At 45.7% G+C, this 16,195-nt stretch overlaps 1 protein-coding gene across 1 annotated transcript in view; it reads right to left on the minus strand.

Moving 5' to 3' along the window:
* The window catches only part of CCNF (cyclin F), a 22,234-nt gene extending 7,601 nt beyond the window's left edge, over positions 1-14,633 (minus strand). Inside the window, exons 1-12 of the mRNA XM_074965727.1 lie at positions 14,527-14,633; positions 7,522-7,676; positions 6,928-7,034; positions 6,141-6,208; positions 5,315-5,508; positions 4,869-4,922; positions 4,030-4,134; positions 3,459-3,536; positions 2,824-2,975; positions 2,025-2,189; positions 1,061-1,184; positions 395-575 (exon numbers count right to left, since the gene is read on the minus strand). Of these exons, the coding sequence (XP_074821828.1) occupies positions 395-575; positions 1,061-1,184; positions 2,025-2,189; positions 2,824-2,975; positions 3,459-3,536; positions 4,030-4,134; positions 4,869-4,922; positions 5,315-5,508; positions 6,141-6,208; positions 6,928-7,034; positions 7,522-7,676; positions 14,527-14,539 (1,396 nt within the window). The 5' untranslated portion in view covers positions 14,540-14,633. The remainder of the gene's footprint in view (positions 1-394; positions 576-1,060; positions 1,185-2,024; positions 2,190-2,823; positions 2,976-3,458; positions 3,537-4,029; positions 4,135-4,868; positions 4,923-5,314; positions 5,509-6,140; positions 6,209-6,927; positions 7,035-7,521; positions 7,677-14,526) is intronic.
* Between the last annotated feature and the right edge of the window lie 1,562 nt (positions 14,634-16,195).

Below are 16,195 nucleotides of genomic sequence, written 5' to 3' on the forward strand. Positions count from 1 at the left end.
TTACATAAGATCATGCCAGCAGATAATCCATCCGAAATTCAGAATCAATTGTCGGGCTCCAACAACAGCTGCAGGTGCCAGAACTAGAGAGATTCCTAGCTGTGTAATCTAGTCCGTAGCATCACTTGTAAAAATTCCGTGGGCATTTCTTAAACCCAAGTCTTGTGCTAACGCTTGAGCTCAACACAGCAATTACTGGAGAAAAGGACCAAGCCCACCCCATCCTTCTGAAGCGTCTGTTATCTTTAACATGACTGAGGCAAGCTGGCACAAGTAGATACCTTGGTGCTAAAGCAGAAAGATTGCTATCCAGAGGGACAGCATGGATGAACATGCTACATTGCAGTTCCTGCAGGTCCAGTTATGAAATGATTAGCAGCAGCCTGTTCCTTACCTTGCCTGTGCAGTATCTTAGCCAGTAGTAGTGCTGCAGCAGCCAGATTGGCAGGGGAATACACACAGAGACCTGTGTTCAATAGTGAGAGTTCACAGATAAAGCTGTACAGGTGAAGCGTTCGTCTCTCCAGAGGGATTATGGTCAGTAGCACTTCTTTGTAATCCACAACAGTAGGAATCTAACACATAAGGGAGAACACAGAGTTTGGCAAAACTCCGACACAACGAAGCACCAAACACAGAATGGAATTGTTCCCAGGTGACCATCCCTTTTCATGGAGGCTTATTACAAAAGATGGCTTCTTATTACCCCAGTGGTATCAAGATGTTTCCCAGACACTGAGGCAGGAATGCATGAGATCTCTGGACTTGGTCCCAAGGAGGTTAAATTTAACTTCCTACAGTGCAATCGCATCAAGTACTTGTAGGTACAGAATTACATACAACAATCCTCAAACATCTCACTCAAATGAAGAACCCAGTCACCAAAGCAGCAAAGGATGCTGGTTCAGAGGAAACCGGTAACACCCAAAACAACATGCCTAGTCTACAGAGAAGCGGAAGAAGGATCCACATCTCACCACTCAGTGTAGTAACTCTCCATAACTTAGCAAAGGACAGCCAGGAAGGTAAGCATCCCACCCCCTTGGTTTTCCAAACTTACCCTTATCTTGCCTTCCAGGGCAGAGATGATCTCCCCCATCATCCGGACTAGATCTTCATATTTGTATGTGTTGTCTGTTAGCCACACAGCTTCCCGTATTGTCAAGATCTCTTTGCTGATGAAGCTGCAATATTAAAGATGGTTAGCACTCAGGCCCAAGGCAGAGCCACACGCACAGCGTTTGGTTGCATGCAGATATCCATGGATATCCTGTGCTATGGAGACATCTGCACAAGCGAGGAGAAGGAGAAGTTAGTACAGATAAGGAAGACACCAGGTAGAGTCATGTTGAGAGTGTCAGGTGTTCCCACAAGACGATGCCCTGTCCATCGCATCTTTAACCTGGGCCTGCATCTTTATCATATCACTGACTAGAAGGCCTAGATCCTGCAGCAATTTTCACAGGTGTAATTCTCCCAGAAAGGCTGCAGAACCAGTAACCAGACCTATTCCTTGTGCCTGGAATTCAATCTCCTGTGACTGGCAGCATCTCTGTTTAAACCCTAGAGACTCTGAAATAGCAGAAGTAGCGGAATTAGTCCCACATAAAACACTAGGCCGGACACACAATACTTCTGTGCCACAAAGACTTGTTCTTAAAACTGCATGAACACAGACATAGGTACAGATCTGCTTTTCTGAGTTACTTATGGCAGATGGGCTGATCAGAATGATAGTGTTGACCTGCTTCCTAGTAGGATTTCTAATGTTAATCATCTACTCTACACAGAAGACAGCACTTCACGTATGGAGAGCTCCAGCCCCTCCAGCACATTTAAATAAGTGTTCAGGTGGCAGCAGCACCACTTTGTATCTCATTTGGAAATATTAAGAGCAACATTCAAAGGGAAGTCACTGTGTAAAGGGATAAGGAAGGCCTGTTACTAGTGCAGCGGAGAAAGCAGAACATGATAGCTAAATGCTGAGTTCGTGTCACTGATGCACATCAGTCATCAAAACTCACCGTGTACAAATGACCATGCATGCAATTCCCAAAAGCTGGAGCCGGGCCCGGGATACAGGTCTCAGCTTCAAGTACCGATCCACGCACCCCACTGTCATATGAAGACAAAGGCTGGAGAAATCCTTCATGGTGGCCACTTCTACCAGCCAGTCAATCAGGATGTACCTAGATAGGAGATAAAAATCAAATGATCCCCTAGGTAAGAAGCCATCCAGACCTGTGCTAAGTGACAGCTATAACACCAGAGACTCTCCACACATATCAAGACTTATCCTTTCAAAAGTTACTAGCCAACAAAACATTGAACATCAAAACAAGACTTCAATAAAATGTCCTGTTGCATCTAGGTAATAGGACAGATACTTGAGTCAAACTGCGGGCTGATGGACCATGGTAGGTGTTTTTTAGGCAGACTGGCAAATTAATGCAGATTGAAAGTAAAAAAGACATCTTAAAATATGAACGTATCAAAATAAGTGTCACTGTCATATCCAGGGACACTGTGCAATGACCTGTAGCTCACAAAAGTTTATGCTCAAATAAATTTGTTAGTCTCTAAGGTGCCACAAGTACTCCTTTTCTTTTTGCAATTAGTGACATTCACAAAATACAAACTTTTCTGCATTGCACTTCACTGCTTGTGTCCCAGAACTAACTCCACAAAGAGCTTAATGATCTAGTAGGTCGCATCTCATTCCAGACAGAACTATAACAAGCACAAGAAAACAGTAGCAGCCTTTCCTGCCATGTCATAGACACACTTCTTTGCCAAAGACCTGGCTGCTGAGCTTGACTTTACCTCATTGTTTCATTCATTCCCTTCTGCACAGTGAAGATGCTTTGCTTTCTGACGGAAAGGGAGGCCTGGAAGAGCTGAGACACCATCTCATTGGAGGCTTTTGCTTCTAATCCTAGCTGGTTTCCATTCCCACAAGCTTTGGCTAAAGATATCTACAGCAGGCAGACAAGAGGTGAAATGTAAATAGCAAGTGAGATATTTTCCATTTGGACAGAGAAACAAAATTTGAACTGAAATCCTGGGAGAACTCATGTCATTTTCACATTCAAAATGAAATGAAACCTAGCTTATGGGACCCGCTCCAGGAGACATTAAGAACAAACAGTTATTTTTCAAAGCTGGCAGAACTCTAGTACACAATGTGTGTGGAGTATTTTGGGACAGGCTCTTCAGACTAAAGATTGCTTACTAATGATGAGCCCTTGCTCAGATTTCTTTATGCAAGTGCAGTATTTTCAGAAGAGATTACCTTGCAGAGTACATTTAAGTAAGTGTTTTCTGAGAAGAGTTTCAGCTGCTGTTCCTAATGGCCAGCAACTGGATCCATGTTTAAGCACATTTCCATGTCTTTCTACGCCAGTGTGGACAGGGCCGTGCAAAAAACAATGTCTTGGTGTTCCTAGTGGAAGTCTTACCTGGGCTTCCCAGCAACCCTTTGCTGCATAGTCCCTTAGTTTCCTGAGGCTCTGAAGGTATCTGCCGGGATCTGACATCTAGAGAAAAGGAATATGAACAGCATTAAGAAGGTATTGCCCCTTTTGTCCAGGGGAGATAACCACTTGGTTCAGTGTTTGTGAAGGCTGGAGTACTCCTACTATCCAAAGGCATCACTTCTCTATCTCTTCTGCCCTTTGTGGGAAAATCCTCATACAAACAGTCAGTCTCTTTCTCTTAAGGATGATCCTGGGTTGAAGGAATTGGATGGGGACTGAAGAGATCAGAGTTCAATTCTCAGTTGGGCCACAGACATCCAGTGTGACCTTGGGCAAGTCACTTAACCTCTCTGTGTTTATCTTCCCAATCTGTAAAATGGGGATACTACTTCCTCTGTCACCATTTATCCATCTTGTCTATTTAGACTGTGAGCTGTCTCTTGCTGGCTGTATATACAGCACTCAACACAACAGAGCTCTATTCTTGGTTGGGGACTCTTGGTGCCACTGTAATAGAGGTGAAAAGATCATTTTAAGAGCCAAGTGTACTCACAGCAGCTCTTCTGTTACTTTCCCAGAGGCGGTAGGAGCTGTTTAGGCAACCCTGCTTCGAAGACTCTTCAAACATTTCAAGGGCTTCTTTCCTTTTTTCTTCATCCTGAAAATAAAAACGTCAAATGTTATTTATGGTTCATACCCAGTCAGATGAGCACACAAGCCCCAGAGACTCTGAGTGGTACAGAACATCCTCAGATTGAAAGCTACAGTACAGAATCAATCCATTACCATCAGGAACATCCTTCAAATGTTCAAGATGGTTTTCTGGACCACTGCAGGCACGGTCTTTGGAGACCCTGGCTTACAAGTTACTTTGCAGCTTTCTTCAGGTAGTCAAAAACAATTTAGGCTTCCTGGTGGCCAGCATGCTCCTTCCTTTGGTACCCAGCGTGACAGGTCTCAAAAGGACGATACCTGGCATCCTATACTGCAAGCACAACAAGCGGGCCTAGTAGCTAAAACTACTTTCAGCTCATTAAAAAAAACAAAAACAAAAACAAACAAACAACGTGGGGGCAGATACTCAGTTGATGTAAACTGGCACAGTTCCATTGAAGTCAACAGAGCTGCACAAGTTTACTCCAGCAGAAAATGTGGCCCAGGATTTAATCCATACCGAAGCTTAATTAGATTTCAAATTGACTTTCCCTTTAAATAGAAAAGGCCTTCACAGACTCTCTCACACTGGGGGAAACCAAGAACAATTGGTTTGATCTCACATGAAGATAATAACACAACTCATCTAGCATTTGAAAAGTCAGAGGGGAAATTTGTATTGTAAAATTGTACCTTCAGAATTCCCAAAGCAATCAGTGGGAAATTAACACTACTCACCTCAAAGAGACTTAAAACCTTAGCCAAGCAGTGGAGAATAGAGCCTTTCTGGGCCTAAAAAAATAGTTTTAAAACTGCACATTATTAAAGAGAACCACAAAATGAGAGAGACTTCTTCAAAATAGTCCCAGGCTAGAGCTTTGTTTGCCCTTGGCCTTTCATGGACCGACCATTTCCTCCCCCCTCAATATTTCTTCACTTTTGAGATAGAAATTAACCTGGCAGAACAATCACAGTTACAATCGTTTGACAGCTACCAAGCAGTGCTTCTCCTACATAAAGTTAATACAGAGCAAAATTGTAATTTTTAAACAATGGTTAAACAGCTATAAATCAATGGCATGAGAACAAGTTATTCCTTGGAGAAACTGAAATGTAATTGTGCAAATTGCTGGGTGGATGTGCTGTTCTGCCCTAAAGCCACTGACAGAAAGAGCACCACTTACTTTCTGCAACTGACACTCTGCTTTGAGGCTCTCATAGACTACAGCTTTACAACAGCTCCCGCTCACAGACCATGGGGGACGAATAAAGAGCCAGATAAAGGGGGCTGCCCAGACATTCAGACGCTCGGTCAGGCTGAAGAAATGAGATGCCTTTAACCCATTCACTTCTGCACGACCCTCATCGGAGATGGATACTGAATAAGTGAAACAGATGCTTTAAAGAGGGAACAGAAGCTAATTCATAATATCTGCCTGGAATTTAATAGGGCCACAGTACAACAGTTAGCAGGATGGTTTCACAGAAATGGTAACAGGTTGCAGAAGAAGGATTGAATAGTGCCTCTGCTTGGTTCAGTGTGAACCTTTTAACTGGCAAAATGACAACCAAATTTGACTGGAGGCTTCCAAAGCCTAACTTCAAGAGCTGCTAACAGTGTGATTCAAACACATCCACATTTCAGCTAGAAGTGGAATCCATTAGTGCTGTTTAGAGGTTTACTGTAGCATAATGGCATTTTAGCCCCAGCATTTCAATAGCCAGGGAAATGCTCGCAGTGCCATTGGCAGCTATCACAGAAAAGGCACAATGATATACAAGACCTTGCCACATACTCAGAAATGACAGGGGAAAAAAAATCTTATAACATGGGCAGAAAAAAACCCAAACATCCATAAAATAGTAGGGATAAAGATTAGCACGTTGCCAATAAAAAGAATCCAAGCTTATTGATCAAACTTCACTATAAAATTTCTTTGTTCTTTTGAATAGAACTACACCCTCCACCATCATTTCCCTCTGCTCCACAGCACGTGCTTTCACACTTACAGCCTTCGTTGTACAGGTATGCTATACCCAGCTTCACAGCAGCTTCAAAGTTACCCCTTTCAGCAGCCCTAAATAAGAGTACAAAAAGGTAACTCAGTGGACATCTGAATCATTTGAAGATTCCGTGCAGCAGGAGACCTTGCTTCCGTGTTCATTTCTACTAGATGGCCCCAGCTCCAGAATGCAGCTGAGGAATTCAGAACTTGCACCTCTGAAGCACATAGGATGGTTACACAGGCACCAGACAGATTCAGCTCTTACGTTCTGCCTCTGCCAACACCCATACACCCCTTTTTGAGATAGTGTCTTTATTCTTTCAAAGTACAGTCATTTGCTTGCAACTTTAGGTTTTTAAACTCATTTTGAAATATGGAGAGAGTTCAAATATTAGTCTTAAATTCTTTAAAAAACACAGCTGTGGAGCCTTTCAGTCCACATTTCTGGCTTATATATTTATACATTACATTTATACAGTAGCAATACTTTTAGCTTATGCAGTACATTCCATCAGGGGATTGTAAAGCACTTTGTAGACACAGCATCCATTTACACTCCCAAATATAACTATGACCCCTGCTCCACTTAACAAGACATTTCCAATCTGAAGTGTAGACAGGAAACTAAGAGTGCTCCTAATCAAATTAAGGGGAAGAGTTTCAAAGGCAGAAAAGGCAGTTAGGTATCCAACTCTCATTGAAAGTTAATGGGAAATGGGTACCTAGTTTTCCTCTGCACCTTTGAAAGTCTCCCCTAATGCATAGACCATGCCTGGATTCCTATACGTTACCTTTCAAACATCTTCAGATTGTTTGGAGAAGGCCATACTTCTTGAAAACTTGCACATGCCCAAACACTAGCATGATTATCTACAAGGTATTTAAGATGAGAGTGCACCTAGAGGGAAAAATACAGAAGTACATTACAACAACATACAGGAATCCACCGAAAAATCGTTCTTGTGGTCTACTGTTATAGCCATATTAACATGGCACAGGTAGATTTTTGTACAACTATTGTTCCACTTTATTTACGTTAATTAAATTAGATTAGACAAAAGTAAATTTTGGAAAATAAGATAAGCATCCTTAACCGAACCAAACTGGTCAGAATGATTTGTCAGGATAGCTCCCTCTGGAAAATTTAAACAAAACACTCATATACTGCTGCTAATTCTCAATCTTGAGAGGTTTAGCAACGAAACTGCTACCACAATGGCAGAGATCTGAAGGAAAACTGAAGGAATACATACAGTAGTTAGATTTGCTCTGCCATGAGGATCCAGCCTTCCCTGTGTCCAGTCCTGCCATTGGGAGCCAGGGCATCACACTGACAGAGGTAAACCCCATCCCGTTACAGGGGTGAAGTGGGTTAGCAGACTCACAGCTCGGATGGAGAGGATATCCTCAGCAGGAAGGCCTTTCAGAACATGAAACAGAACATCTTCAGGGAGACTCAGTAATGTCAGGACACGAGGCCGTTTTCTTACCCTTCGTTTTGAAGGGAAAGAAAAACACCTGGAACATCTACAGTGGATTACTAGAAAAAACAAAAAGACATCTCAGTTAGTGAAAGAGCACTGTCAAGTTGAAATTTCAGGACAAAAGACAACAGCTGTAAAGAATACTAGTCCACATATTAACATGAAAATGATTGCTGTTACTGAGCCTGCTCTACTGCAGCACAAATTATGTTGTTTCTTCAATGAAATGGAAAGTAAAAAGAATTCTAGGCTCTGATATGATAGCAAATCAATTGCATAGTCATATATAAAAGGGGATCACTAACCAACTAAAGTAAAAATAGTTAAATTGACAGGGCCAGAAGAGATCACTTGGGCCATTCAGCCCAACATCCTCCATTGTGCAAACTTCCTCCATATGTAATTCCCATTCATGCAGTATTTAATGTGCTGGAGTAACATCAGTGATGTTGACAGTCGCCTTAATTTTTTTCCCGTCAATATTTTCCTATCCCTTTCCATGGCCTCCTGTCACTGCTCCTTGAAATACCATCTTCAGAGATTCAAATCCTTCCTTCATGCATTTGTTCCTTGTGATATTTAGGCTAGTGCCTGGTCTACATATATTCTGTCCCTTACTTGCTCCTCCTAAGGAGGGACAGGAAAGTTCACCCTGCACCTGCTAGCGAAAGGACTAAGTTAGCTAGAGGCAGAGACAAAAGCTAATGATAGAGAGAGGGCTCACTAGAGAGATTCAGGGGCAATACTCTAGTGAGAAGCCCAGTAGTGCTCCCACTTGCTGGGAAGGACAAGGTGTCCAGATTTCTACTGAGAAGCTGGCCCTGGATTCTGCTCAGGAACTCCATCTTTTGCATCAGTCCGAGTAGTAGGTGTCAGAAATTTGAAGCACCCTGACCTGCTAGAAGGGAAAAGGATCTCTCTTACCTTAAGCCCTGAACTACATGAAAGGGATCCCTCACCACCACACAGCTTTCTTTTGGGATTTTCCTCCTCAGCAAACAGCCCCAGTACCTGCTGTGGCTGCTGCTCAGAGATTTGCCAAGCAGCAGTGAGTGAAAATGACATGAATCTTGTCAATTTCACTGCTGCCCACTCTGAAGAGCAGCAGGGACCAGAGACTTGCCAGTTTCATTGATAAGGCTCTGAGCAGCAGACAAAGCAAGACTGTTTGCTCTGTGCTGGGTCACATTTGGAAATTTTATCTTTGCAGCCATAAAGGCTAGAAACACACATATATCCCCCCCACTTTTCTGAAAATTGATGGATTAGGGCTGTTGTTCTTACCATGGAACATTTCCCACTTGGCAATGTCAGGTGTATTTTTCAAATCCAGTTTGTAGGTCTTTTTATACAATGATAGTTTAGCCGGGAAATCTAATTAGCTGGGTTTTCTTCTAGCTCAGTCATGAAAAATATGGGTCCCACTAGGGATCCCAGTGATATTCCACTTGCGGAATTAATATTTTCCTTGTCCCCTGTTCTATCAGTTAATTTCCAATCCATGGTATTAAAAAAAAAAAAGTTTTAAAATAAGTGTAAATTTACAGCACAATAAAAGTCAGAAAGGTAATATAACAAGTGTACCAAACCACAAACAAATCATACATGAAATTAAATAAATAAAAATAAAGCAGCTGCAGGGACTTGAGCATTTTTAATTATAGGGCCACAGGCACTAGCTAAGCTAAAGCTAAAGCGGGATACCGGGAGGAAGCACAGGCAGGAATGTCTGTGAGGGGAGGGCTCCTGCCTCATACTGGGAATGAGGGGCGATCAACAGGTTATCTCAAGTGCTTATATACAAATGCACAAAACCTTGGAAACAAGCAGGGAGAACTGGAGGTCCTGGTGATGACAAGGAACTATGACGTCATTGGAATAACAGAGACTTGGTGGGATAACTCACATGACTGGAGTTCAGTCATGGATGGTTATAAACTGTTCAGGAAGGACAGGCAGGGCAGAAAAGGTGGGGGAGTAGCACTGTATGTAAGGGAGCAGTATGACTGCTCAGAGCTCCGGTACGAAACTGTGGAAAAACCTGAGTGTCTCTGGATTAAGTTTAGAAGTGTGTGCAACAAGAGTGATGTAGTGGTGGGAGTCTGCTATAGACCACCGGACCAGGGGGATGAGGTGGATGAGGCTTTCTTCCGGCAACTCACGGAAGCTACTAGATCGCATGCCCTGATTCTCATGGGTGACTTTAATTTTCCTGATATCTGCTGGGAGAGCAATACAGCGGTGCATAGACAATCCAGGAAGTTTTTGGAAAGCGTAGGGGACAATTTCCTGGCGCAAGTGCTAGGGGAGCCAACTAGGGGGGGCGCTTTTCTTGACCTGCTGCTCACAAACCGGGTAGAATTAGTGGGGGAAGCAAAAGTGGATGGGAATCTGGGAGGCAGTGACCATGAGTTGGTTGAGTTCAGGATCCTGACACAGGGAAGAAAGGTAAGCAGCAGGATACGGACCCTGGACTTCAGGAAAGCGGACTTCGACTCCCTCAGGGAACAGATGGCCAGGATCCCCTGGGGGACTAACATGAAGGGGAAGGGAGTCCAGGAGAGCTGGCTGTATTTCAAGGAATCCCTGTTGAGGTTACAGGGACAAACCATCCCGATGAGTCGAAAGAATAGTAAATATGGCAGGCGACCAGCTTGGCTTAATGGTGAAATCCTAGCTGATCTTAAACATAAAAAAGAAGCTTACAAGAAGTGGAAGGTTGGACATATGACCAGGGAAGATTATAAGAATATTGCTCGGGCATGTAGGAAAGATATCAGGAGGGCCAAATCGCACCTGGAGCTGCAGCTAGCAAGAGATGTCAAGAGTAACAAGAAGGGTTTCTTCAGGTATGTTGGCAACAAGAAGAAAGCCAAGGAAAGTGTGGGCCCCTTACTGAATGAGGGAGGCAACCTAGTGACAGAGGATGTGGAAAAAGCTAATGTACTCAATGCTTTTTTTGCCTCTGTTTTCACTAACAAGGTCAGCTCCCAGACTGCTGCGCTGGGCATCACAGAATGGGGAAGAGATGGCCAGCCCTCTGTGGAGATAGAGCTGGTTAGGGACTATTTAGAAAAGCTGGACGTGCACAAGTCCATGGGGCCGGACGAGTTGCATCCGAGAGTGCTGAAGGAATTGGCGGCTGTGATTGCAGAGCCCTTGGCCATTATCTTTGAAAACTCGTGGCGAACGGAGGAAGTCCCGGATGACTGGAAAAAGGCTAATGTAGTGCCAATCTTTAAAAAAGGGAAGAAGGAGGATCCTGGGAACTACAGGCCAGTCAGCCTCACCTCAGTCCCTGGAAAAATCATGGAGCAGGTCCTCAAAGAATCAATCCTGAAGCACTTACATGAGAGGAAAGTGATCAGGAACAGTCAGCATGGGTTCACCAAGGGAAGGTCATGCCTGACTAATCTAATCGCCTTTTATGATGGGATTACTGGTTCTGTGGATGAAGGGAAAGCAGTGGATGTATTGTTTCTTGACTTTAGCAAAGCTTTTGACACGGTCTCCCACAGTATTCTTGTCAGCAAGTTAAGGAAGTATGGGCTGGATGAATGCACTATAAGGTGGGTAGAAAGCTGGCTAGATTGTCGGGCTCAACGGGTAGTGATCAATGGCTCCATGTCTAGTTGGCAGCCGGTGTCAAGTGGTGTGCCCCAGGGGTCGGTCCTGGGGCCGGTTTTGTTCAATATCTTCATAAATGATCTGGAGGATGGTGTGGATTGCACTCTCAGCAAATTTGCGGATGATACTAAACTGGGAGGAGTGGTAGATACGCTGGAGGGGAGGGATAGGATACAGAAGGACCTAGACAAATTGGAGGATTGGGCCAAAAGAAATCTGATGAGGTTCAATAAGGATAAGTGCAGGGTCCTGCACTTAGGATGGAAGAATCCAATGCACCGCTACAGACTAGGGACCGAATGGCTAGGCAGCAGTTCTGCGGAAAAGGAACTAGGGGTGACAGTGGACGAGAAGCTGGATATGAGTCAACAGTGTGCCCTTGTTGCCAAGAAGGCCAATGGCATTTTGGGATGTATAAGTAGGGGCATAGCGAGCAGATCGAGGGACGTGATCGTTCCCCTCTATTCGACACTGGTGAGGCCTCATCTGGAGTACTGTGTCCAGTTTTGGGCCCCACACTACAAGAAGGATGTGGATAAATTGGAGAGAGTCCAGCGAAGGGCAACAAAAACGATTAGGGGTCTAGAGCACATGACTTATGAAGAGAGGCTGAGGGAGCTGGGATTGTTTAGTCTGCGGAAGAGAAGAATGAGGGGGGATTTGATAGCTGCTTTCAACTACCTGAAAGGGGGTTCCAAAGAGGATGGCTCTAGACTGTTCTCAATGGTAGCAGATGACAGAACGAGGAGTAATGGTCTCAAGTTGCAATGGGGGAGGTTTAGATTGGATATTAGGAAAAACTTTTTCACTAAGAGGGTGGTGAAACACTGGAATGCGTTACCTAGGGAGGTGGTAGAATCTCCTTCCTTAGAGGTTTTTAAGGTCAGGCTTGACAAAGCCCTGGCTGGGATGATTTAACTGGGAATTGGTCCTGCTTCGAGCAGGGGGTTGGACTAGATGACCTTCTGGGGTCCCTTCCAACCCTGATATTCTATGATTCTATGATTAAAGACAGTCTCCACAACTGGGTATTTCCCAATGCACGTTTGTAAGTATCTGTCTAGGCAAAAGCAATGGGCCACCTAGAATATCCTTTTATGCCAAAATGAATATGGAACTCTTTGGAGTTTCCAGGATCAACAATTAAACAAGCTACTATTCTAACTGAATGCCCCTTTCTCCCCCAGGTAGCCCTTGGCTTACCTATTAGTTACCTTTGACTAAAGGACGATATCCACGTAATTAAGGGCAATTCTGACATGCACAAGTCACCAGACTATTATTCTCATAGGTGTTCCTTTCCCCACCACCCCAATTTCAGCAAGAGAACTACTGCAATATAAGAGGCAATGCATCTCTAGACTGGCAGGCCAATTAAGCCTGCATTCAGAACTGAAACTGACTAAACAGCCCAGGAAATTGAATAAGACTAGATGGCGGACAGTTCAGCTCTCGTAGCCCAGAATTTATATTAGGATGGCTTTACTTTAAAATGACCACATATACTACAAACATATCTACATTGTGTACACAAGCTGCATTTCTAATATTTTAAATTCAGGTGCTGATTAAGTAACTGAAGCATTCCAAAATACATTTGGCAAGCAAAGATAGTGTATTATAGAAGCAGGTCTGCTAGTGTTATGTATCCCATAGAACCAGAACATATTAAACTTGGGTGAAGTATTCAAATTCTGTCCCATTAATGCAGAAAGTGTGATTTAAAAAAATCATTCCTTTTAAAATAAACCTGCCTTCAGCAAAATATTCTTCTTGATAAACCCATTTATAATTTTTGGCCAAAAAAAAAAAAAAAAAAAAAAAAATGTCATTAGATGATCTTCCTAAATAGGCAGAGTGCACAGACCATAAAAAAAGCAAGTTTTGTCTGCTCAGAACATAGGAGTCCTTAGCACTTTTGTAAAAGTAGGGGAGCTTGCCCCCATGCCTTAGGCCATATATTCTCTCTCTTCCCTCCATAAATGTGCTAGTTAGCTGCTACCCTCAACCCAGAGAAAGCCATATTAAATTAGCAATGAATATTGCAGTTTGTAAAGCATTTTGGTGTCCTGCATGATAAAAGGCACTCCAGAAATATAAGCTATTATTACATTAAACAACTAGAATTATATTTGGACATGAAAGAGTGGGCCACTGCTTAGATGTCATATTTCAATGTTAGATTTTACTGTCATGGCAAAGATAAAATCTTGATAAAAGGAGACTTCTGTTTAAAAGCAGTAAACTGCAATCCTGTCGTCTGATTTCTAGTCCTGTGACTAGCCTGAAATATCAAAAATCTCTCATTTTGAATTAAGTTTTTAAGTATTTTTATTAAAGTCTCTCCTTTTGATGAGGCAATTTTGCAAAGTGTATATTTCAATAATTTACATTTCATTCATTCAAACACCCTGCCTTTCTGAAACAAAAATCTCATCTGCTCCTTGAAAAGCCTGCAGCCTCTCCTCCATTTAATAATTATAACCTTACTTTATAATTTACGTGAAACTCTTTGCGCCGATGAGAAACCCGAAGTGGCCAAGACAAGACTGGTAGCTTTTTTCTAATGTCCTGGGTGCCCATGCAGGAGCCCCGAGTGAGTCCCCTCCCCCTGCAGGCAGGTCCTGTCCCACTATAGGCTCGGTTGATTTTTAAATCCACCCGCCTAAACCAGTGGGGCTCCCTCTCTTTTAGATTTTATTTTTAAATTCCAAACACATCCTCTGAACACAGGGGGAGAAGTAAAAAGGAAAATTAGGAGGTGCCACGGCCAGATACGGTCTGAGGAAAGTGGAAGGGAGGTTGCAGGGGTTTAAGCCCATCTGATGTTGAGAGAAGTTGGTAGGATCCTGGCAGGGGTATTTCAGACTATTTCACGGCCCTCATGCGCCAGGTCTGAGAATGTAGCATCTGAGGCTTAGAGGATCATCCAACAGAGAGGGAGCATTACCCGTCCCAGGGACCCCCACGGACCCCGCCAGAAATTAGACAACCGAGCCGGCAGAGCCCCCGTCCTGGGCTTAACCCTCCCCAAACCCCACATGAGGAGTACTGAGTTCTGCCAGAACATGGGCTGGAGCCCCCAGCCACTGGCTGGCAACCCACCTTCTGCAGGATCCCCCATACTCCCAACCGCAGAGGGCCCCCACTCCCCAGAAGGACCCCCCCCACAGGGCCCCATCCCCCCTACACTGACCACAGAGGGGCCCCACCCACCACCGAGGGACCCCAACTCCCCACAGAGGCCCCAACCCGCCCAGGGGCGTGGAGGACGCTCACCGCCCACTTTCATTCCTGCCCCTCCACGCTGCGGTGCGAGTCCCCAGGGAGCCGAGCTGCCACCAACCACCACCGCACCCGCGAGCCGGCCGGGTCCAAATGAGCCCAGGTCCGGGCCCTGGGGGCAGGGGCGGAGAAAGAGGGGACGGGACGGGGCGGGGCTCCAACTGAGCCCCACCCCCATGCCGTTAGGCCCCGCTCCCCGGTATCAATGCGGGTCAGGGAGAGAGCGAGGAAGGAGGCTCCACCCAGGATCCGCCCCTTTGGGCTAGGCCACGCCCAGAGCGTGCCGGATATCCGCTTCTCCACTCCGCGCGGGCCCTGCCACCAGGGAAAGGCCCCGCCCTCCAGCCGCGCGCACTTTTTTTCAAACCCAGCTGGAGCTGTCACTGGTCGGTCTGCTGACAGGGCGGGGATATCTTGGCCGCGGCCCCGCCCTCCGCTCTGTCATTGGGCGCTCAGGATGCGAATTCGAATCGGGGCGGTTGGTGGCTCGCGCTTGTAGCTCGCTGGAATTGGGGGGCAGAGCTCTCAGGGACACCGTCCGACCGGAACTTCTACATCGCCTGCGGCGGCCCCGCCAGCGCCGGCCGGTGCAATGCGGCAAACGGCTCCCTGTGGGACTTGCTACCTGCAGCAGTTACCCGTATGTAAGGGGCTGCAAAAACTGCTCTCCGATGTAATTGGCTGCCAGTAGCAGGCCGGCCGTGCCCCTCCCCGTGCGGCGTGTGAGTGGAGGCGGCGCGGCCCCCTTGCCCCGAGGAGCCCCTGCGGGAAGCGTTGCGGGGTCGGGAGGACAGGCGCGGTGGGAAAGGCAGGGAATCGGGGGAGCCGAGCCTGCTGGGAAGCACAGAGCCCCGCTGGCAGTGAGGAAGGCCGCAGAAGCCCGGGAAGCGAGGCCGCGCGCCCGCCCTCCCTGGAGGGGGAAGGGGCTTTGCTGGTCGGCCCTTGGAGACGCTGGCGGGTCTCTCCCCCAAGCAGAAGAGCTCTGAGTGGGGCGGGGCGGGGTGGGGACAATGGTGTGACCCTTTTGCCAGGGGGAGCTGGCAGCAACAAGGGCCTGGCTCAATATCTAGGGCTCCCTCTTAACAATACAGCACAGAACCGACCTGAGCCCTCACCCAGTAATCTGGGGAAATTAAGCACCACCCTAGCTGCCTCTGAGAGGCAATACTTCCCCCAGGCAAACACTGAGTCTCTGTATAGCAGAGAAAACATTTAATAAAAAGAGGAAAGGAGCCTGGCATTAATTTGGGGAAATGCCACAACCATGATTCAAACACATCTGATGATGAGCAAAACTCCTGTCCCAGAGTCCACTTGGCAGTGTCCTTTTGCCTCCCTTTCTCACCTTGTGGTGTTTAAATCCAGCAAATGTTCCTTTAACACGCCACTCCCCTCTCCCTCAGCAGAGACTCAGAGGTGCATTCACATGAGTTTATCTCCCACCCAGAAAGCGGGGCGGGGGAAGAAACATTGAGCAATGCCACCTCAACTGGCTTATAGTTGCCACCATTCACTCCATCATGCCATCATCTGTTCAAGTCACCTATGGCCCTGCAGTGTTACTTCTGCTGCCACCTCATCTGCCTCTCTACGGGGACCTATGTGATTTGGTCTCTTGAGGTTCCACCCAGCTTGTGCAGGCTGGGTAATCTTTCCCCCCAGA

Source organism: Natator depressus, chromosome 10 (genome assembly GCF_965152275.1).
Source record: "Natator depressus isolate rNatDep1 chromosome 10, rNatDep2.hap1, whole genome shotgun sequence".
Classification (NCBI taxonomy): domain Eukaryota; kingdom Metazoa; phylum Chordata; order Testudines; family Cheloniidae; genus Natator; species Natator depressus.